We start from the raw sequence: 23,951 nt of genomic DNA, 5'->3' as shown, positions 1-23,951 counted from the left end.
GCTCCAAGAGTGTTCAACGTCTTGGATGAACATATTAAGTTCTCCAAAACAACTTCAATATTTAAGTTGAAGATCCATAATTGGATTGTATTGAGGGGTGGAGACCACTGTATGAGATTGCTTCGAGAATAAATATATAACATCGCTGCTGTCTTCATTATTATCCATATACGTACATGTGTATATTCATCACTGTCATACCTATTATTATATAACTTTTCTGCATTCCATTTTCGGCATGTATAAATTTTAATCATTTATAATTTTCTATTATAATTTTTACTATTTATATTTTTCTATTATTATTTTGTATATTGTTTTAATATGTTAATAAATATTTTTGACTTATATATCGAAGAGTCCTGACTTAACACGGAATTTTCTAACAAGTCAGGACATAAAAAAACATATAATTGGGTCTATGATAAAACTGTAAAAAAATAAAAAATAATTCGTAGTGTGCGAGATTCGAATAATGATAAAGCGAAGGTCAAAGTTCGGATCTTTTTTTATGATTTATTTCTTAAGTTAGCTTGTATAACAATTTGTGTACAAATATTTACACTTACTTTAATTACATGATTAATTATATCATCTTAAAGTAAACTAAACATTTATTTTTAAATTCATTCACACTCTTTCCACTCTTTACACATTCAAGAATCTTATGATACATTTTTAAACCTTTAAACATAATGTGGTTTTATTTTATTTTCAGGTTCAGCAATCATTTTGATCCTGAAAACAACTGAAAATTACAAAGGTACACAGTATTGGTAAGTTTATAAAAATAAATCGTACCTATTTTATCGTTTTTTTGCCTTATTAATATGTCAATAATAAAAATACATTTATTCGAAATCGAACCCTTTACCTTTTACATAACAATTTAAAGAATGTAAAAATTTAACCAACACAAGCTGCGTTATTAGTACTATTTGAATTTTTTATTATTTATTTCGAAAGATTTTCAGTGACGCATGTTTAAAAAACTTGTTTTAAATATCTGGCCTCTCAGTACGGAAGTTGACAGGAATAACAATGTTGTTATGATGATGCTTAGGTATTCGTCATTACGCATCGAATTTGGGAGACTGGAGGTGACAGTACAATACGCTAGACTACAAGAGTAATGATTGGACAACGGTCGGTCATCGAACTGTTGACAAAACCAGTCAATGCCTATTATCTGTCATTGGCCTATAATTTGCGCACCTCAACCTTGTGTCATCAAACACCTGTAATGAGACTAAAGGTCAAACCGCACTAGACCGTCACTGCGTTGCACTTCACAACGCGTCGGAGCAACACGGAATGCAATTTTTACTCTAAATTTGTTGCAACAGAGAGGGAAAACGTTTTTAAGTAGGGAAGAAGTCTAGGCATTTACAGGGCTTATGACCAGAAAAATTAGCATGGACAAAACATATCAAAGCAGTTATGAAAAAAAACTAGGTGGAATTATTGGAATAATGAGAAAAACAGATGTAAAGACATAAGGACAAAAGGACAAAAGTATAAAATTAATGATACACAATGCTTTTATACTTCCGCACTTTGTATATGGATTAATAATATGGTCGCAATGTAGTAAACGTATGCAAGAATCAATACAAAGAACAGTGAATAAAGCACTTAAAGTAACATTTAATTTTAATATATATACTAGAACCACAGATTTATATAGAATAACAAAAATGCTCAATCTAGAGGAATTGATCTACACAGAAAAAATAAAAATGATATTTAAGATGAAAAAGAATAAAATAAAATAATTTTAACTAAAACATACATAAAATAAATACAAGAGCGTCAAATAATTTAATTTGCAAACAACCTAGGACCAACAGAAAAAGAAACAGTTTTTTGTATACAGCAATAAATTTTTACAATTCACTTTCTAATGATCTAAAAAATATACAAAACGTGTACGTACTTAAAAAAACACCCGAATAAAACAGTTCTTACAGCCCGTGTGACGAGTGATATGTGATGTTATTTTATTAAATTTTTATTTATTTATTTTATTTATTTATTTATTTAATTTTACAATACGCCCAAGGGGCATTTACAAAAAATATACAGTTAAGTACAAATATAGTGCGTAAAAATTTAAAAGATAAACAATGCTTTTTTGTATACATTTAGAAACAATAAGAAGCATACTGCCATGCAAAATAAAAAGTGAAACTTTACATAGTAAAAAAGAAAAAAATAATTTTATATGGATACAATAAAAGTAATTGAAATTAAAAAGCAGATTGTAACTAACTTCTAAAGAATTCAAACAAAAAAATATACACATTTTCATACTTATAAGTATAAAAAAAATAAAAAAAATGGTATCAACAAATTATTGTTAAAAACAAATAATGAAAATTAGTTAACAGTAAGTATATATGTGAAAATAATATAATATACGGTACACAAAAATATTTGATAAATTAATATCAGAAAGAGATAAGATAATAATAATACACATCAAAAACAGAGAAAGAATTGTATGAAAAAGAAAGTTTTATTACGACATTAATAATTTGCTTCAAACAGTGCATTTAAGAACGTTTTAAAATTAATAATTGTCGTATTAAAAATGTCTATTTCACAAGTAAATTTGTTGTTAAAGGAATGTAAACGCGGAATCGGAGAGTGTCGTGCATAGTTAGTACCCACGTATGTACTCGTAGTTGCAAACAACTCCGTACTTCTAGTGACTCGCTTTGGTATTTTGAAGTTAATGAGATTCAGGAGTTCACAACAATCGAGCTCCGAATTTAAAATTTTAAATAAAAAAAGGAGGTCATTTATTTTTCTACGATCTTCTAATAAAATTAAATTTAAAGTGTCTAATAAATACGTGTAATTTATGTTATCTAAGGGAATATTTAATTTAAAATTTACAAATCTCAAATACTTTTTTTGAATTCTCTCTATGTTCTTAATGTGTAATTTATACAGAGGAGACCACACAATGGAATTATATTTTAACTGACTGCGAACTAGTGCTACATACAAAATATTTATTACTTTAAGTGAATTAAAATCTTTGACAGTGCGAAGCAGGAAACCTAATGTTTTCATGCTTTTGTTCGTTATGTTGTTAATATGATTAACGAAATCTAATTTTACATCAAACACTATACCCAGGTCTCTTATTTCGCTCACTCTTTCGAGCAATATATCATTTATAGTGTATTCATACATAATAGGGTTTAAACTATTGTGTTATTATATATATCATATCCCCTCATACCAGCACTTTTGCTGATTGGGAATACTTCGTACAAATAAAATATGTAATAAAATGTAATATGTAAAGTTTAAAAACCGTGTATTTTTTCATTAATAAATAAATAAATAGTGGCCACTTTACACACTGAGTAACATTGACCATTCTACCCAGGTTTAACATCCACATTTCCTCAACTCTTCCATTTTATTATTTTTTAATTATTTCTATTTTTTTTACAATAAACATAAGAGGTAAAACAGAGTAATAAAAAAAATAAGTATAAATCAATGAAATACATATTAATAAAATACATATCAACAGTAAAAATAGTAAACAAAAACACCTCACAAAGGCATGGCCTGTTTGTGGGTATACAAGAAATGTTTATGAATTTTTGCTCCTATAATAAATAGACATGTATAATATTTTGTGTTATATAAGAAAGAAAAAAGAAAATATTCTGTAAAGATTAAAAGGTACTTTTATATTTTATAGCAATTAATAAAGGAAATGAGAAATATACAATATAAAAAAAAACATAAAAATGTTCCTTTTTCAAAAAAGAGGTAATATCTTTAGTTTGAATCAAGGATAGTGTCTGTTTTTTAAAAGAAGGAAAATTTTGAAAGTTTGTGGTCAATGAAATATTATCAGTAAAAAAGAATTAAACATTTTTGGGCCTATAAAATATGCATGTCTCCATGCTAGCCTGTGACTTTTGCGAACTAAATGAGCTGAAACCTTTATTATGTGGGTGAGATTAATCCAGTTGAACTAATTCACCTACTGGGCAACGTCTGAAAACGATTGTATAATTTTGATACTTCTTCTTTAACCAGTTAGTTAAAAACAGGTCATAAGCCCCGTAAATGCCTACTTTCCATATTCCCTTCCTAAAAATGTTTTTTTTCCGTTGCAACAAATTTAGATCTAAATAACTCGCTAGGGAGGAAATCCAGCCAGTCTGCAAACATTTGGAGGTACTCAAAACATTGTTGAAATATTATTACTGTTTAGGATGAAACAAGGCGCACTTGAGCTGTGCTCCATAGACATTTTTGTCGCGCAGTGCCGCTGGCGTGCAGCGACGTTATAGTGCTGTTTGACCTAAAAGCCTATTTCGTACGTACGTAAAAATTAACACGACACGATAAAATTACGTAGGGGATCGATATTTTTCTGCAAGTATACCTAGTTATTATTTTTAATTTTTTAATTTTCAATTTTTTCAAAACATTACATTGCTTCACCAATTGCAGTGAATGTTGATTTTTTTTGTTACATGAAGGTAAGACATATTTAGAGCAAAACAGACTTGAGAGTGGATCTCTGATCTAGGCACCGCACGAGTTGAAGTGCTTTGTTATTCTAAGATGGTTCAAAATAAATTTCAGATGTATCTTTACTTAACCTTAAATATTTTAAAATTAATATTTATGAATTATTTTTTGTTTTAATTTTAATAAAATTAAACAGCTGTAACGTATTTGTTGATGTGGGTGACACTTGTTTAAATTAATTCGCCTGCTTAACACCGCCTAAAAATGCTTTTCAATTTTCATACTTTTTCTCAGACCACAATGTTTAAAATCCAACATTATTTTTACCATCCCACATCTGATAAACTTCCTAGTGGCTTAAATCCAGTATTTAAATACTAACATTTGGAAATAATAAAAATGTTAATAATTTATAAAGATAAAATCCTAATAAGAAATCTCAATATCAAATTTTAATGTATTATAAAACTGAAATAAACCAAACGTGATGATATTAAAAACATTTTTATTGCGATTAAACACACCATGAATAAAAATATTAATCACTCGATAAGCCTAACGTTATCCCCAAAACCATCAATAATTTATTTTAAGGATTTATACACATGTCATTATTTAATAGATTCAAATACTTTGTTTTTAAAGCGCCTTTTTATTTTTAAATTTATAAATTATTAACTTACGACTTCCAACAACACATCGTCTTCTTCAGGGTAAATTTGTAATTTTTTATATTTTTTTTAATAAATTTCATAAAAAGTACATATTTTTGTAAAATTCTAAACTTATCTACTTTTACGCATCTATTAAATGTTATCACTGTAACTCTCCAAAAAAATAGACTAACTCTTACGCTTGGAGAGTAACTTACACTGTTTTAGCTTAACACTTAACCCCAAAAAACGCAACGTGTTGCCGTTTATAATAAATTTGAAAAATAAAGTGGTGGATAAAAAACTAAGAAATTTAATTTAAATCTATTGATTACTTTTGTTTCAATAAGGTAGTGTTTCAAACATTAAAAATATTTTACTATTTATTTCATCCTTAAAAATCCTCTCCGTATATTTTGTCTTCATCCAGCATATCCTTGTCACCCCAGCCCCATAGGTTATCCTGACCCTTATTAAAGTCGTGAGACCCATCTCCGCATCTAAGGACTCTCCTTTTCACAACATCCAAGGGAACTTTCTTCCTGTCATATGCCCACCCTGAAAAAATATATTCATTTGCTGATTATTGTATCACTTTATTTTATTTATTAGTTAAAAATACAAACGTCTATGTATCTAACCAGGTTGAATGTTTATATATCGATACTATTAAAAAAAAAAACGAAAATAGTAGGGCCTTCATAAGGTAGAATTGACTTAACCGCATTAGTTTTTTTCCTTTTTTAAACAGTTTTTTTTACGTAATTTGACAAATGAAACAAAGTGGATTCACCTGCGATAAAAAAAATTCCCTAAATTAACCACTCTCTAGGGAGTAGAAAAGAATCAGAATAGCGCCCAATCAAAAATGTTTTTTTTTCTGTCTAGATTGAAATATAGTACTTGTCTGCAAATATTTGGACAAACTATACATACGTACCTATTCGAATGTGGTGCATAAGACACTGCATACGTACACCAAATGCAGCATGTACACACCATCTTTCACATGAAGGTAAGGTGATCGATCTTACGCTTCGCAGTTTTAATCTTCGACAATATTTTGCGTACGAAAATATGTGTGGCACAAAAATAAGTACAGGCCATATAGTATTTTCTTATAAAAAGTCGATCTTCATTTCATAAATAGAAATCGGTGTTTTTTAATTGAATTAGGAGTCAGCACGTCTTTCAACAGACCCTTTTCAAAAAAAAAAAAGAAGAAAAAAAATTAATGAATTACCAAATAACGCAAAGAAGTCAATAAAGGCCGTTGTGAAGTTCAGCGAACTATCTCCAAGTTCTGCTGATGCATAGTCCCAAGGAAAGGCATGATGATAGTTATGCCAGCCTTCTCCGACTGTCAAGATATGCAGCAGCTTATGTTGTGCTCCAGCCTCGTTTCTAAAATTATGACAAAAAACTTATTTTAATTTACGTATTGTTTAAACTGTCTATTTTTTTAGTAAAAATCATAGAATTGATCGGCACCAAGAACTCGATCCCAACATTAATCTATGTCACCTGATATCCTCTTCATTTCTTGATAGCTACCACAATAAACATATTTTATCACCTGGGAGGCAATTATAATCGAAAGATATCTTCGACTATCTACACAGTGAAATAGAAATTTATGTACGCAAATGTGTATTTGTACGAAAATTGAAAATATCGTCGTCGGTAACCTGTAATTAAATATGTTTAGGGAAGAAGATTAAGGCTTTAGCCTTAGGCCCTAAGCCAATAACAACTGTTACATGAAGAAACATAAAAAATAAATGTACAAGGAACTGAATAAAAGGCACACATAATTATGTGGCAAAGACAAACAAGGGCAATAAAATAATGGCATATACCCAATAGAAATAATGCGTAACCTAAAGAAAAGCCCTTATCACTATGTTTCATAGTACGCATGCGATGTTGGTTTGTTGGTTAGCAACCAATTGGTGGCCATTTTGTTTTATTTGAGAACATAAACATAACGGTTCGATCGGATGCTATTGTAGCTGTGCTTGGCTTTGTTTGTAAATAACTTGGATATTAACGTTATAATAAATCAAAATCAACTATGGTGAATTGAAATATGTTTGGTTGCAGCAGTAGGAACGTCAAATGTGTTAAAAGAGCCAGTTTTCACAGTTTATTGATTCCCCGAATATTTTCCCATGATTTAAATTGATTTTTTGGCATTTATTGTCCCGATACGGGTATAATGTTGCTTAAAACTTTCCGTATATCAACATATTTACTTCAGATACTATTTTTGCTCAATTAAGGAGATAAATAAGTGAATTGAAGTATGTTTACTGTTGATAATGAGAGTTTATTATGAGCAATACGTCACGGCCGCACTAGGCATCCATATAAAGTTTGAGTTTTTATTAAGTAGAGGTCGATTAAAATTTTACTCGAAAATAGCAACGTTAACCTTTAAATCGCATCTTAAATGAGGTGTATAAGTTTCAGGTCACCCCGACTCGCCATTTCGGAGATGTGACGGACAAACAAACAAACTCAACACGGGACGTTGGTTCAATGGAGTTGGGATTTATGTCTCAATAAATATAACATAAATATATTGTAAATAAAATGAATACATAAATTTAAAAATTAACACAAACATGTATTTTCAGTTTTATAAAATAAATTTAGGCGAATTATAGAAAAATAGATTGGAATAACCCCGCAATGATAAATACACAGGTACATATTTAAAAGTAATAACAATGCAAATTAATATCCATTTGGAAATTCTCGACCTGAGTACGGCCCATTGTTTTGCTGCAAACTGTAGCTAACTTAATACCTAATAGTCATAGATGGTTTTCCTACGTTTGGGCTCCTCTCTAGGTAACCCTTTAATACTTTGAGGTATATACCTTTAATATATTCATAAACACGATAATCAGCTTCGAGCAAAATCATGCCAGTCTATCTTCATCCCACACTGTTTTAGTGGCGAAGAGATCTAAAAATGCCGGATGATCAATCCCAAAAAATTCTAAGTTGTGTGACGAATTGACTAATCTACACATTCTGGACATCGGGCCGTAAAAACAAGAGTTGCTCTTAGAAGATTTTATAAAAAGCAGATTTTTACTTCTGGTGACATGGTTGGGAACGTGAAAAGAAATCGATGGTGTTAAAATTGTATCGAGACTGGAAGCCCTACCTGCAACGTATATTATTTTGTTTATAACACTATCTTTTTTTAAATTAAAAAATAAATAAAATGGCATTTCGAAGTGAATAATATCAAATATTCAAGAGGCCGCATACAGAGAAATTTATTTAAACATTTTAAAAGAGGTGTCAAACTAATAATGTGATACAAAATTTCAAGGCAATATAAAAATCACAATATTGCATATTACCGGATAGCGATGTTAATAAAATTTGAATACTAATGCATTGTAAAATAAAACCAAGGATTGCAATTAAAAATATTTATGAAAATGGCTTAAACAGCTATTGTTTTTTTTTAAAGGCAATGTTTAAATTATGCGACCATTCTACACGGGGAAAGAGCACATGTTTTAATTCAAAATGGTTGCCCACTTGGGTTAATAAACACGTAGAACTCAATATTATGTATCTTTTTTGGGTAATACCGTGTATGTTGGATTTGATCCGACGTTTCGGCTACCATTGCAGGAGCCATTTTCAAGGAAAACTGTGTGTTTTATAAAGAAATGTATGTGTTTATGTACTAGTAATTTGTACCGTGTCACAGTCAGCAGGTACACACGGTACAAATTACTAGTACATAAACACATACATTTCTTTATAAAACACACAGTTTTCCCTGAAGATGGCTCCTGCAATGGTAGCCGAAACGTCGGATCAAATCCAACATACACGGTATTACCCAAAAAAGATACATAATATTGATAACAGTGACCGTGAAAACCTTCGCACCTACGTAGAACTCAGTTTAAGATGTATTAAAAAAAGCATTTCACAAGTTGGTGGTTTTTTTAACTTATTGACAACTTAGTGTTTTTTTTACATTAATTTAACTTTTCGAAAAATCGTATCCAAATACAAAATAAATTAATTATATAAAAAAAAAAAAATTATTTATTTAATTGTAAAAGTTCATGTAAATAAAAAATACTCCTAATAAATGTGAAAACCTCACCAAGCTACTTTTTGTGGCTTGTTGGTGAAGTTTACCTGTATAAATATTTATCCTACTTAAAAATAAATATCTTCATGTATTCTTTTTAAAACGTAAGTTTACGTATTAAATAACAGGGAATCTGTATAAAACTAATGAATAGAAAATGAAAACGGAGCGTTTTTTGTTTAGTATAGTCTCTACCTAACATGGCTCAGCCTGTTCTGAGATGGAAATTTTTTATCTTTTAAAGTATAGGTAATTCTATACTTAAATAACAATAACAAAAAAAAACTAAAACTAATTGATTATAAATGCCTAGATAATCAAATGTAAAAAATAACAATCGTTATTATACAAATATAAAAGACAAACAATTTCAGTCAAAACGAGGAGCCGTAGTTTTGTATCCGATACATATAAATCAAATTTGAACGCATTATTTATACTGGCGGCATATTGCCAAATGGTTATTTCTTTCAACCATTCAACAATAATTTTCTCTAATCAAGTGTCCAATCTCGTGGAACATACAGTACTTAAGCGTTCAAAAAGAACTGAGAGTGGGCTAGGAGTAGCAGCCGTCACCTTCAACAGTATGAAGGCTGTCTGGAGATCGAATATTTCATCATCATATCATCATAATTCCCTTTCCGCACCTAATGGTGCTTAGAGAACTGCATTGGTACACCAATCGTAGCGCATCTTGATCAGTTTTGTCACATGAAGGTAAGGTGATCAGTCTAACGCTTCAGGTACCAGTTTAGGGACTTTTAAATAATACTTCACTATCAATCGAATATTTACTGAGTGAAAAATGCCGCCTGCATATTACCTATTATCTTTTACGGATGCGAATCGTGACACCTCACTAGGGCCCAAAACAGCAAATACTGAGTTTTGAGAATAGGTGTCTCAGAAAATTCTCGAGTGTGCGATGGTTTGACTTTGTGAGGAATGAAGAAATAAGAGAACAAACGCAGCCAAGTCCAGTGACAACAAATGTCATCAAGCGGAGGCGATACGGTTGGCAGGGCCATATAATGCGGATGCCTCCTCAGAGCCTTAACCACGCTTGCCTAGTTTACAAGGCATCAGGTTTTCGACGTCCTGGACATCCACTGCTGACTGTCGGCAGTTTATGTCAGAACTTCGGGACGAGAACCTGACTTGGGAGGAGCGGACATGGAATGATGACGACGATGATAAAAATACTTACACGTCATATGGCTGCATTCCTTTGACATGCGCGAAGCTGTTAACGAACCACGTCAAATTCGATATGAGAACGAACTTCATGCACGCTACCACATACCACGACACCCAGAAGTCCTCCCCCCAGCAGAGCCAAGGGACGATTGTAGGAACGACAAAGCACGCCATTGGACCAATGATGTCAAAATACCTAAAAATAAAATAAACGATAAATAGTAAAAAAAAATATCTTCATGTCATGTAATGCAAATAATTAATTTTAATTCAATGCATTTTATTTTCACAAGGATATCAAGAAGCCAAATTACTGCAAGAAATATCAAGGCTTGAAAATAAAAAAAAACTAATTTTATTATTACTGTGATCTCACTGAAAGCGGGAACCCGAAACTTTCAAGCAAAACCTCAACTTTCGTGGGAGGGGCAAGAATCTTTGCTATTTCACAACAAGGGTCACAGGAGAGATACGTAATGAAGTATTTAAGCTCTACGGGAAATTGGATACAAAAATGTTTTCTTGCGCGCGGTAAAAATTAGAGCATTTAATTGTACGGCAAAGTTTCTTGAAAATGTACGAAAAAAGTTACACAAAATATTTTGTTGAAATCGCTCTACTTTGATCGATGTCACTGGTTTATATGAACCAACCAATGATATGAGAGCGGTGAAGAATATCCGGTCGGCTAACTGTAAACAAACCAATCGGCAGAACTAACAGAGAACAACATCTGACGTCACTTCATTTGATTTCAGAAATACAAAACTTTAAAAAAACCATAGCGCTGATAACACTAAAAAAAAAATGGCTTAGTTTAATAGTCTATTAAATAATAAATTAAAAAGGTACTTAACTTCCTCGTTGCAAACAGGTTGTATTTCATTGTTGGGGATATAAAAAAAGACATTTTTCAAAAGAGATTAATCTTTCTTTAAGTAAACGAGTCTAAAGTTGAAAGTAATATATTGTATTAAACGAATAAAATAATAAAAAACATATCATTTAATAGGAAAAAAAATGCATGTGCAAACAATCATATTCAAATACATTTTAAAGCTATTTCTAAATTGTAAAACGTTAATATAAAACTGTATTGCAAAATATGAATTAGGCTTTGATGTCAATCTTCTGATCTAATGTTTTAAAAATGATATCTTCCGATCATTAATATATTTTATTTTATTTATTTAATTTATACCATGGAGAGAGGAAAGGCGGTTTTGAAGGAATGAATGAGAAGAAAAGAGAAACTCAAATATTTAGATAGTGACATTTCAATCTTGATTTAAATGTCAATGAAAGCGTTGCTATTATTAAAAGGTAAATTCTTCTACAATCAAGCAGGTGCTACTGTAAAGGAGAAGGCCAAAAAAGAATAAAGCGGTGAATGGGTAATAAAAGGGTTCTCTCAGTACTAGAATGAGGATATTGTTCATGTTGTGATATAAAAAAATTCATTAAAAAAATACACAGAATTCGTGTATATTAAAATAAATCTTTATTTATTCTTTGATATAAGTACTGTCCTAAATTCAAAATTAAAATTAAAATTATCACTATCGGATATAATGCACTTATGCCAGTGTTTTTTTCAGTCTTCTAATTCTTCAGGTCTTCAGTTTCATCAGCGATTCGATCTTCATTTCCTCCATGGTAGAGAAACATAGGCCTTTTTTTAAACTCCGGAATAATCTTCAAAATTTCACCGATAACTTTAAACCGCGTTCAACTAGTTTGTCTGTCAAAAACGAACGGCGCGTCCAAAATGGCCGAAAATTGACGGATTAAGTATTACTTAAACATGTGTAGCAATCTAGGAAAAAATACGCTTTTTCAATTGCTTAGGTATTTGAATTTAAAATTGAAATATTCCGTGTATTTTTTCTTCAAATTCTGTAATTAATTACTGACAATTATTAATAGTAGACCTATGAAATTAACATTACTAAAAAAATAAATAAAATTTATTGATGTGAAATGAATAAATGTATTTACTTGGTTTGAAACATTGCGATGGGGTCATTCTTTATATCGGACATGTCGATCGTCTGTCCTCCTTTAAGGACGTCAGGGTGTTTTGTCACCAGCAGCCACCCAATGTGGGAGAAAAAGAATCCCCTCTTTGCATTATGGGGATCGGCATCAGTCTCACTAAACTTGTGGTGACACCTGCAATAATAACTATTTAAGAGAAAAAAATAAATTACGTAAAGGTATTTCAACTCAGTACGTATAAAACATAACAATATAATATGGTTTGTTTAGGAAGTATTTTTATACTTGGTTAGTGAAGCAGTACACGCGGGCGTAGTGTAAAAAAAATAATGATCTAGGTTTTAGGTTCTCACACCTACCCCCTCTCACTTTCAGAATGTAAAATTTTCTAAAGCCTAGCAAAATGTTTAAACCCACCATATTAAAAACTGTTATTGCAATTATTATTTTTAAACTTGTCCTGTCCTATTTTTGAGTTCAAACATACATTTAAAATGATCCTTTGTAAAAATGAAAAGGGATAATTAGAAGTATTTTTATTAACATTAAAACAAAACATTTTACAACTTATCGTATACAGAAAATGAATTTGATGCAATTTAATGCAGAATAACAACTGAATTGTCACCGAATGCACATGTGATTTTGAATTTGTCAGCGCGATCGCCAACATGTTTTTAAGCTATTAATAGGTCAATCCAATTCTCTGTGTCGTGTTTTCGTATGAATCAATAATCAAGCAACCAACAAGTGCCGATTTGACCACAGGATCTGATAGAACCTGTCGCGAGAGAGAAGTTCGAACATTGAGATCGGAAGAATCTTAGTACAAGGTAGGTAATTGCATTTATTTTTAGTGAGGTACGGTGGCAAATTAACTAAATATATCGTAAAAGCAACGGCAAATTCCGCGAACTAGCAATACAAGCGAAATTCGAGCGTCCATCTGCTATCTGGCGAGTGGCGCGATCATTTTTTGGTCTCACCACTCCTCACTCACCAAAAGCTAACAAGTTTGTTAATATCATTGAATTCAACAGAAAAATGTTGTTATTAACATTTTACAACAGAGATGAAGAACATTTAAGAGAAGGTAATATAGAAGTCTAGGCATCTACAGGGCTTATGACCTGTCAATGGCTGGTTTAAGTGGCCAATTTACACACTGTGTAACATTCACCATTCTGCCTATATTTGAACATCTATATTCCTTCAATTCTTTCATCTGTTGATGTTTGTGAAGTTAAAGAGCTGAAACCTTTATTTATGCGGGTGAGATTCATCTACTTGAATTATTTCACCTACATACTAGGCAACGCCTAAAAATATTATTTTTTCAATTTCTATACTTCTTCATGGACCAGGTAATTTATCAACAATATTTTGAGTTTGTCCAAATTTTTGTAGACAAGGACTGGATTCAACTCCCTGGGGAGCTGTTTATATTGACATTTTACAACAGAGATGAAGAACATTTAAGAGAAAGTAATATAGAAGTCTAGGCATCTACAGGGCTTATGACCTGCCAATGAGTTGAATCCAGTCCTTGTCTACAAAAATTTGGACAAACTCAAAATATTGTTGAAAAATGTTGTGACTAGATTGTTACAGACACGGCACACGGGCTAAGAAAGCAGTGATAAATAAAATAAAAACCGGCTAGGAAAATGTAGTTTTTCGCGTTTTGCCATCGGCCATCACCCTTTTAGATTGCTTCAACGTCCCTCATTTTTATCTAAGCCTTCTACCTCACCCCCTTAAAGGCTTTTAGCCTCCTCTTTAAGAAAGACTGATCTAGATATAGAGAGTATCCAATGCAAATTTCGGTGGTGAAAAATTAACTTGTTTTTTCTGTACCTATGATCCCTCACCCATCTGTAGATGCTGTTTTGGTTAGTGGTAGCATGAGCATATGCCATGAGTATTTTAAACTGCCAACTTGCTTTGAAAGACTTGTGGGACCAGAATCTGTGGGCAGCTGCAGTTATTCCCATACCGCTGAGTAATCCATATGGCCAGCCTAGAATTATAACAAGACATTTAATATTAGCAATACAAATTTACAGATTGTAAAAAAATGTCGGTCTTGTGGTGAAATGGTCAGCGCGTTAGTCTGCCATGCAAGAGGTCTCGGGTTCGATTTCCGACATGGTCGATATGAAATGTATATTTAAAAGGGTGTTTTCACACTAGAATATTTTATAGTCCCTGGCTTGGTACCTGAAGCGTAAGACTGATCATCTCACCTTCGTGTAACAAAAATGATCAAGATACGCTACGATTGGTGTACCAATGCAGTGCCCTGTGCACCATTAGGTGCGGAAAGGGAATGATGATGATGAAAAGTATATAATACCTGCTATTAACCCTTCGATGCATAATTTTTCTAATTTTATCTAAAAACTTATTTTTATGTATGTTTTTTATGCAAATACTGGGAAAAATAATGAAAAAAAAAGTAAAGTTTTTCAAGTTTTAATTTCATATTTTAGTTTATGTGAACAGTATGCCATATCGGACATTAAAATGTTAAAACGCTACAAGAATTTAAGGAAAATAAAAAATGTCTATTCTTATGATTTAATATAATAATTAATATATTTTTATATAATAATGAAAGTTGCGGAAACAATTCTATGGGCAGGGGAACAATATATAAGTAAACTTATTTAAATTATTTTAATTTGCTAATTTTGTAGTATGCCCCTATGTTCACACGTATTCCAAAATACGTAATGTCAAATAACGTTAATAAGGAGAGTATTATCAATATAATTTATCACACAAAATAAATTTATTAGTTATTGGATAAAAAACAGTTTTCTCGCAGAAGAACCTTTTCTAACTTTATTCCTTAAACGACGTTACATTAAAGACATATCACATGAGTATGAATTCCTGATTATTAGCAATCATCAAATTCCTATAAGTATGGAGAAAAAAATGGTATTCTTTCATTTTATTTGGATCGGGTTGTGGCACCGTGGCTAATGTCTCGGATTCACTGCTCAAAGGTCCGTGGTTCGAATCCCTTTCTACATCAACTTCATCCCATTTTCGAATAGTGAATTATTTATAACTCGTTGAAAGTGGCCTTCAGAATGAAATATTTGGGGAAATCTTAAAAACGCAAATATTTGTTTTTTCTTTTAAAAAAATATATTAGATTTGATTCCTGCAATGTTTGAAACACAAAAAAACACTTAAGTGATTGTTCCCCCGCCCATAGAATTCTTACTTCAAATCTGAAAAAAACAAAAAAATCAACCTTTTATTGGTTGGTTGGAAGAAATTGCCATTTGGCAATAAGCCCGCCAATGTACAAATAACATTATGTACAAAAAGTTAAATAAATAAAATTTAAAAAAAAAACCTTGAACTTTTTCCAAAGTACAGTTTTGACAGAATACGTGCAACTGACTTATTGTTTCAAATTTTTACGAGAATTTTTCCACTGGTGGTGACTTTTTAAAACAAATTATAATGGCTTATATGTTAAAAATATAATAAACTAGTCGCCAAGTGATCAAAATGTTTGAAATCACTTTTATACACTGATTATTTATCGGCATGTAGCAGATCTACATTGGGCATTGTAAGGTTAAAGAAAAATACTATATTTATTGGAAACGTTTAGATCCATTCACTTAAAGTTATCTCCATAATGTACCCATACTTTATCAGGAGTCAAACAAAAGGATACTCTTCAGCTCGATCCCAAAATAAATATTTTTAATACATTTCCAAGATTGTCCTTCATTTTTTCCAACAAAATTTTCTACGTCATTTTAATAGTTATAGGCCTTTTCTATTTTTGCGGATTTATCGTATTATTATGGATAACTTATAAAGCGCCATTTTTGTAACGTTATTCCCCAAGGGGGCTTTACAAAGTGATTACATAAATTTATAATTTTGGACTTATTTAAGTAAAATAATTTATTTCGTCATCAAATGCAATGGATTTATTCCAATGATTTAGAGAACAAGTGGGTTTTGAGATTTTTCCAAAATATCACTTCATTCTCATACCTCTGCTGGAAGAGCGTTCCATGCCATAGGGCCTGCGACCGCAAATGCGCGTTTACCGAATTTAGTGCGTTGTTTGCGTAGAGATATAATAACTTTTCCTGATCGTAAGACTTCTGTCAGCCAGTTCATCTGGAATGCAAAATTCCCTTAGATATTCCGGATCAGAGTTGTGCAGTGACTTATACATAAGCCAACAGAGTTCGTATTCCATCCTCTGTGGGAAACGTAGCCAGTGTAATTCCCGAAGTAGTGGAGTAAAAAAAAATAGCTTCGTTTTCTTTTAACTCACCAAAAGCTAGTGTGGCCCATTTAGTGGCTGTGAAGTGAAGGTATACTCCATAAGCAAAAGTGAGATGCATATATATGTAGACAATTATATTTCTCCATTTGTACTTGTAACTGAAAAAAAGAAAAGCAGAAGTTTTTTATTTATTTTATTTATCCAACTAAAAAATAAGTAAATAGTCACAAAACACATATTGAAAATTTATTGTATTTAGGTGATCAATTTTTTTGTGGATGTTCACTGGCTCATTGGCACGTTCCGGAGCGACAAATGTATTATTTTATTATTACATAATACATCAAAGTCTATTTTGATAATAAACTATTTTTTAAAGAGATGATAAAAAGGAAATTCCAAAATAATTAACACGAAAAGACTTCCATGCATTTTATGATGCGACATTTTCCATAGCTTTCTTTTTTTGTCGTTTTAGCTATCTATTTATCAGTATGAAATATAAAAGCATTGTTATTAATCTTGCTTTTCGATACGACGTGACGTCTTTATACTTAAGAGGATATGCGGTGGCAGAGAATTTTGACGAATGGATATTTGAAAATTGTCTTTCTGTCACTTCCTCGTAGATGCCTTCCCAATACAGTGCAAAAAAGACAACTGCACGACATTTGGTTTTTGTCCCGTTTTTTGCACCTAAAAACTGAACCGATTTTAATGTTTTTTTTTTAAAAAGGAACAAAATAAAATTTTCTAGATAGGTGCATTGTCTATTTTTAAAAATGAATTATCATATTTGTATACAGTACGTCCTAAGACGGCAAATATAACTAGGAGCTTTTTTGGATTTTTGGATGGTCCTAGCTCCTATACGAAACAATTGGTGGCTTCCTTAGTGTAGTGGTTAAGACGCTTAACTCAAGCATGCAAGGTTCTGAACTCAAAATATAAATATGATTTTTCTCAAGCCTAGATGTTCTGGGCTGTAACTCACCACTGTAATTGAACGTAGTTATGCAGAAAGCAGCCAGTCCACCATTTTGAAAAAAATTGATATTGGTCTGGAAAGTCAATTCTATGTTCTGCTAAAAACAGCCAGGCCGTTTTGATACAAAAAATTGTGATAATCACCTTCTGAAAATAGTGTTCATCACAAAAACAGCATTTCTTAATTTGCAGAAAACACCCACAGCACTAGAAAATCTTACGATACTTCAAAAATCATCAAAACTGGTCAAATACATATTTAGATTCTTGTTTGTAATATAAAACAAACTAATGTTTTCATTGTTCATTATTTGTCAAAGTCAGAAACATTCCAACTGTTGGGTAGATTTAATTATTCACTTTTTTTACAAAGGTGCTATTATCTTACTTTCACTTTTCTATGGCTAACTGCTTTCTGCATAACTACGTCCAATTGGGCCTTAATGCTTAAAAAAACATGATGAAAATAGCAAATAATTGAGACACATCAATGGTAAATAAGCGTGTGAAAAACATTGCTCTAGTAACATAATTCAGAGAGAAAATATGGAAGAACGTTTGAATGAAAAAAAGAATGACCGCATTTGATTATTATGTGTAGGGAAATTGTGGCTCTGACCGTAATTAGGAAGTTCACTGTAACGGAAAATTAGAGCAAATTAAATTAAATCATAGTCTCTTCTACAAAATTAAAGATTTTATACCAAGAAAGGAAAAAAATATGATGTACGAAGCCTATGTCAAAAGTAAATAGAGTTACATGATCGCCTTCTGGGGAACTGGCAACAAGACAGACATAACAAGAATACAAAGACAATAAAATAAAATTCTTAAACTAACATACAACCTACCCTACCTGACCTCTACGACTGAACTGTACAAAAAAACACACCAGTTTGACATAAACTACTTGACTAAAATTGTGACCTTAAAAATTGGGCACAAAATAACACTGGGAAACATACAAGACGACGACATAATATTAGTCGAAAATGCTGACATACACAAATATAACACCAGGCAACAACAACACTATCATATTGAAAAAGCAAAGACAAACACAGGACAGTCAAAAATACTACATAATGGACTTAAACACTACAACAACCTACCTTACTACTTGAAAACTTTTAATGGAGACAAATTTAAAATCACTCTGAAAAAGCACATGATGACTGAACTAACTAGACTAGACGAGACATAAAATGACTAGACAATATTAAATTTCTAATGTAACCCTAACGGGTTTTTTAAATTTGTAAATAAATAAAAAAAATAAAAAAAAAGATGTAAAAAAAATGTAAAAAAAGATAATGCCTTTATTTATTTATTATATATACGGCCTAGTTACATGAAGAAACATACATACACGAAACTGAACAAAAAGAACATATAACTATGTAGCAAAGAGAAACAAGGGCTATACAATAATGGTACACAATATATTCATAAATGAAAGACATTACACTTCGAGCTTAACCATGCCAATTCAACTTCATCCCACTTACCTTTATCATTCACTTGTGAAATAGAATCTGTAATTTTTAATAACGTAAACAAATAATTAACCTTAATTTATACAGAGATAATTCTCTCTGAGAATTCAGAAGTAAATATAATGAAAATGATTTTTAAATATTTTTCCTATATTGGCTTGACCTTTTTCAATGTTAATTAACTTCATTTTATCTATTTTTATTTATTCGAAATTATAATTAATATATTATTTGTCTTGTCCCTTAACGCAATCCGTGGCGCAAAAGGTACTACATTGGTATATCAAATGCAGCGTATATTGATAATCTGTTATATGAAGATAAGGTGATCAATCTTACTCTTCCGGTATCATTCCAGGAACAATGAGATATTGCAGTGTAAACTACCTTTCAAATAATTTTTTCCTGTGTCAAAATAAAAAAATTGACTTTTATTCTCCAACAGTATATTTTTGTGAAGTTGAAGAGCTGAAAACATAGGCAGAATGGTGAATGTTATACAGTGCGCGAAGTGACCAATTAAACCATCCAATGACGGATCTTAGCCCTGTACATTCTTAGACTTTAATATTCCCTTCTTTAAAATATTCTACATCTCTGTTGCAATATTGTGTTGATTTCAAACGTTTTTTTCCTTCAAACCTTCCTTTCCCGCTGATATTTAGCTTGTACATATTGCATTTAATAACTTTAATATTTCTGTAAATGTTATTAATTATCGGTTAGAATTTTTGGTATTCCTCTTTTATACATTTATATTTCGGTTATAATATTTTTTATTAAATAATTAATACTAACTTGGAACAAAAAAGCATTTTATGAACAATCGGAGATGAATCACCAATACAATAGAATGTTTACCAATGGGTTGCATGTTGTGGAGTACGAAGTATAACAGTAACTGCATATTAAATTGCCTCACACACTCTTTACGTCTGACTTTCGATATTAAAGGTATCTTCGGGAGCGAAAGAGACGATTTCATGTGTCACACGCACGAACAGCAAAGATGCCAGTACTTCTGCCAGACGCCTGTTAGTAGCTCTCCGAGCTTTGTTAGGAGCGGTTCTTTCGCCTGCGCTGCCAGCGGGAGCTAGTGTTTTTTTAATGTTTTAAGCCATCATAGTAAAAATATTGTCACTTTTGATTTCAACAAGCAATTGCCTATGAATATTCAATTTCCCCAATTTTAAATCTCTCATTATTTAAATGTGTAATGACTACAGTTTTCTATGAGTTCAGGTTAACCTCTTTGTTCTAATTCTCAAAACACCCTCAAAATACCCATTCACAATTCTTCTCTCTTCTCTAGCTCATAGTGTTTATGCGGCTCGACTGTAGAATCATCTACTATCCACTATCAAATAAATTACTACAGTATCTGTTGTTAAATAATATATGTCTGAAGAAAAATCTTTATTCTCTTCCTAAATCTCTCCTCCTTTCCTGTTTCCTTTTGATTCCCTTTTCTTATAGAGTAATAGTATTGATTTAATGTCATTTATTAACAAATACAATTATCTTTAGCATTTTTATTTTCTATTGAATATGTTTTGCAACTTGAATTATAAAAATTAAACTTTTATTTTATTGGTTGGTTGGAAGAAATTGCCATTTGGCAATAAGCTCGCCAATATTCAATTTACATTATGCACAAAAGGTTGAATAAATAAAATAAGTAAATACACATCACGGTAACACGCGAATGTTTTTGGCATAGTAATGGAAGGGATAAAAGCCTTTTGGGCGTATACGAGTAAAAAAATTAATTAACAAAACTTGCTAACTGCTGAGCAATAAAACGGGATAAATGCTTAATTTAATATCCTGGAATTAATTTGAATTTAGAATCTGAGTAAATACGATTTGTATAGGAATATCTACTTAGGTAAAAGTGTTAAAAGGTAGATATAAAAATAACCAATAAAAGTACATGGTAAAGTCCGGCATTGAAGTGAAGTGTTAAATAATTTGAATTAAGAAACATTCATTAAGACAACGTTTGTTTAATCAATTAGATTATAAGTTTAAAAACCTAGGAAATTATAAAGATAAACCGGTACACAGAATAACTTATTTTTATAATACTCCTTCCTACCGACATAATAAATTATTATCTACATCAAAGGCGTAAATCGTGGCTTATTGTTGAGGTTAAGTTACATTTTTCATTAACACGTTGGATCCAAAAAGCGTCATAGAGTATTGAATACGAGCATGTCGCTTAAAAAAATATATCCCTATGAGGAAGTTCAGTGGTACTGGAAATAAAATATATATTTTTTTCTTACACGCTGTAAGGATTAGAGCATTTAATTGAACTGCGAGTTTCTTGCAAATGTATGAAAAAATAAATAAAAAATGGTTTTTATAAATATAAACTATTTGAACGACGTGACAAATTTTTGTGAATCAACAAATCAATTCAGCATTGAGACGTGTTGCGATAGGTTTCCGGTTTTAGGAAAGCAATTTTTTTCTAAGTTTAGTATGTTTTGACAGCTACTTTTAAATGTCACAACAATTTACCCACACGAAAAGAAGTGAGGTCACGGGCGGAGTAATTTAAAATTACAAAACTAAAAAAAACTATAGCAATGAGAAAACGATACGTACAAACATTTTTTAAAAATAAATTAAAACAATGACAGAACTTCCTCATTCTTGTACTTACATATTATTAAGTCAACTGCCTTTGTTTTTTGACATCGTTGTTTTTTAACAACCAAACATTATTTTACCGACTAATAATTTGAAGCCATAGAATTAAAAAAAGTCCAAAAACCGCATACGCACATCAAACAGAAGGCGACTCTACTACTCATAAATGAGTAGGTTTACGTTTTGACCCATTAATTTCTTTGTAGACGTCGCTCAGTACGCTACTCCTGATTTGAATTCAAGTATGCCGTGTTGTGTCATTTTAAAGTGTAGAAATACTCCTAGAATCTTTAAGAAAAAGGATGCAATTACATTTCACGTGTAATTAGCAAACGAATGTGTATGTGACAAATGCATTACTTAAAAATTGAATTATTCTTCCATCTATCAGATTGTCGAAGAAATAAAGTGGAAATTTCGTTAGTGTTGCTAAAGTAGTTAAAATTTTTACCCTACTTTGCTCATCTAATAAGAGAAATAATGAAAATTAGACCCCGAATTAAACAACTCTGTGGTAGAAATTTGACCAACATTATCTTCGAAACATCAAATATTATTTAATATGATATAAAAATATCCGTTTTATGTAAAATAAAATTTATTTTACATTTTAAGTTCAAGGTTCATTAATTCAATTACTCTTACTAAATTACCCTTTACTTAAACACTCTGTTGTGTCAATCAAAGTTTCCGCGTACACAATTAAATTTTGGAGAAATTAACAGATTGCTCTTTTTAATTTTTCATCAAGCAACATTACGCGGCGACATCACGAACGCGCGCGGCGAAAGTAGGCCATAGTGGGGGGATTATTGGACACAGTCCGATGTATTCAAATATGATTCTACGCTCTTTCTGGACTTTTCTTAATTCTATGTGTATTTGTTGATTCCTTTTTTTATTTTATTTTTTAAAGGGATAACCCGCTAAACTTCTATTTTAGAAGCTTGTCAGCAGGTAGGAAAGAAAAGATATGGAAGGAGGTTATGAATTATACTCTATTGTTATGTCTCATGATAAAATATAAAGAAGTCCTTTACGTAATGACTCAATGATGTATATAAGGTCAAAGCACCAATGAATGACCGCTTAAGGTTCAGCTTGTAGTGAAATGCACATTAAAGGTATAAATTTCATTATTTAAGCGTATAAAATAAAGAAAACAATAAAAAACACGTTAATTTTTCTAAGTACTTTTACTTTTTTTTTGAAATAAGAGTATTACAATTATAATTAATATTACTCTAAAAAAATAGCAGAATCACCAGTGAATGACCGCTACTACCCCAGTAAAAATAATATGAAATAAAAATAAAAAAATGAAATGTATTTTCTCCTGTTAATAAAAATGAACTCAATTTTTATACAGTAAACTTAATTTTATTTTGTAGATAAAACCAAAGATAACTTTTTAAATTTTCCCATTAGAATACGGGCCCAGGTCCCAAATAAGTACCAGGCTATTAGACAAGGGGCGAGCGCTCTCACATCTTCAGTCCTCAGTTTTACGCAATGGTCCCAGACCACCCCAGATAAAAATACCGGAACTCATCGCACAGTAACATTGTTTATTTACGAAATTACTTATTAAGTACGAAATTATTAAATAAACGCTTTTCTTACTCGTATTTTGTATGGACAAAGGCACTTTTTCTGCTGGAATATTTGTACACTATTTTTGGGGATTCTTCTGTTGGCACCTTTTGTATTTCAGCAATAGAAGTTCTCTCTGCAATAAGAAGATTGTTGGCGGCCATCATCCCGGGCGCCATTTTCTGTGGTAATCTAAAAATAAATTTATGATTTAATTTTTTATTTAAATTGGCCATTTTTATGATTGAAATAGCGGATTAAATCCAGTGATTTTTTAACTAACGTTTGACCACACTAAAAATGCTCTTGGTTAAAACCACTGATTTGAAAAAAAATAAATTTACACGAGTTGTTTACAATGAGAGAGATTAAGCAAAATGAGAGCTATCGCCTTCTACACAGAAGCCAGGCTCTCTAAAGACCTGGGTTTGAAGGGCGAGAAC

The 23,951-nt window shown here is 31.2% G+C and overlaps 2 protein-coding genes across 2 annotated transcripts in view; one reads left to right on the top strand and one right to left on the bottom strand.

Annotated features, from left to right (window-relative positions):
• LOC148280870 (acyl-CoA Delta-9 desaturase-like) overlaps nucleotides 1-23,951 on the top strand; it is a 202,620-nt gene that overhangs the window by 47,146 nt on the left and 131,523 nt on the right. The window contains exon 2 of the mRNA XM_088227656.1: nucleotides 719-776. The gene's annotated coding sequence lies outside the window, so the exon portion shown is untranslated. The remainder of the gene's footprint in view (nucleotides 1-718; nucleotides 777-23,951) is intronic.
• On the bottom strand, nucleotides 5,433-23,759 carry LOC148280874 (acyl-CoA Delta-9 desaturase-like). The gene is made up of 7 exons (XM_088227660.1): nucleotides 23,539-23,759; nucleotides 16,820-16,929; nucleotides 14,356-14,518; nucleotides 12,499-12,672; nucleotides 10,511-10,696; nucleotides 6,409-6,569; nucleotides 5,433-5,723 (listed from the first exon to the last, which is right to left on the bottom strand). The coding sequence occupies exons 1-7, from the start codon at nucleotides 23,742-23,744 to the stop codon at nucleotides 5,560-5,562; spliced, it is 1,164 nt and encodes a 387-aa protein (XP_088083786.1). The 5' UTR covers nucleotides 23,745-23,759; the 3' UTR covers nucleotides 5,433-5,559.

The sequence above is a fragment of the Micrasema longulum genome, unplaced genomic scaffold (assembly GCF_059751315.1).
Source record: "Micrasema longulum isolate JH-2025_06_02 unplaced genomic scaffold, ASM5975131v1 h1tg000521l, whole genome shotgun sequence".
Classification (NCBI taxonomy): domain Eukaryota; kingdom Metazoa; phylum Arthropoda; class Insecta; order Trichoptera; family Brachycentridae; genus Micrasema; species Micrasema longulum.
The sequence above is the reverse complement of the archived record's forward strand: the minus strand, read 5'-3'. Positions and strand labels throughout refer to the sequence as shown.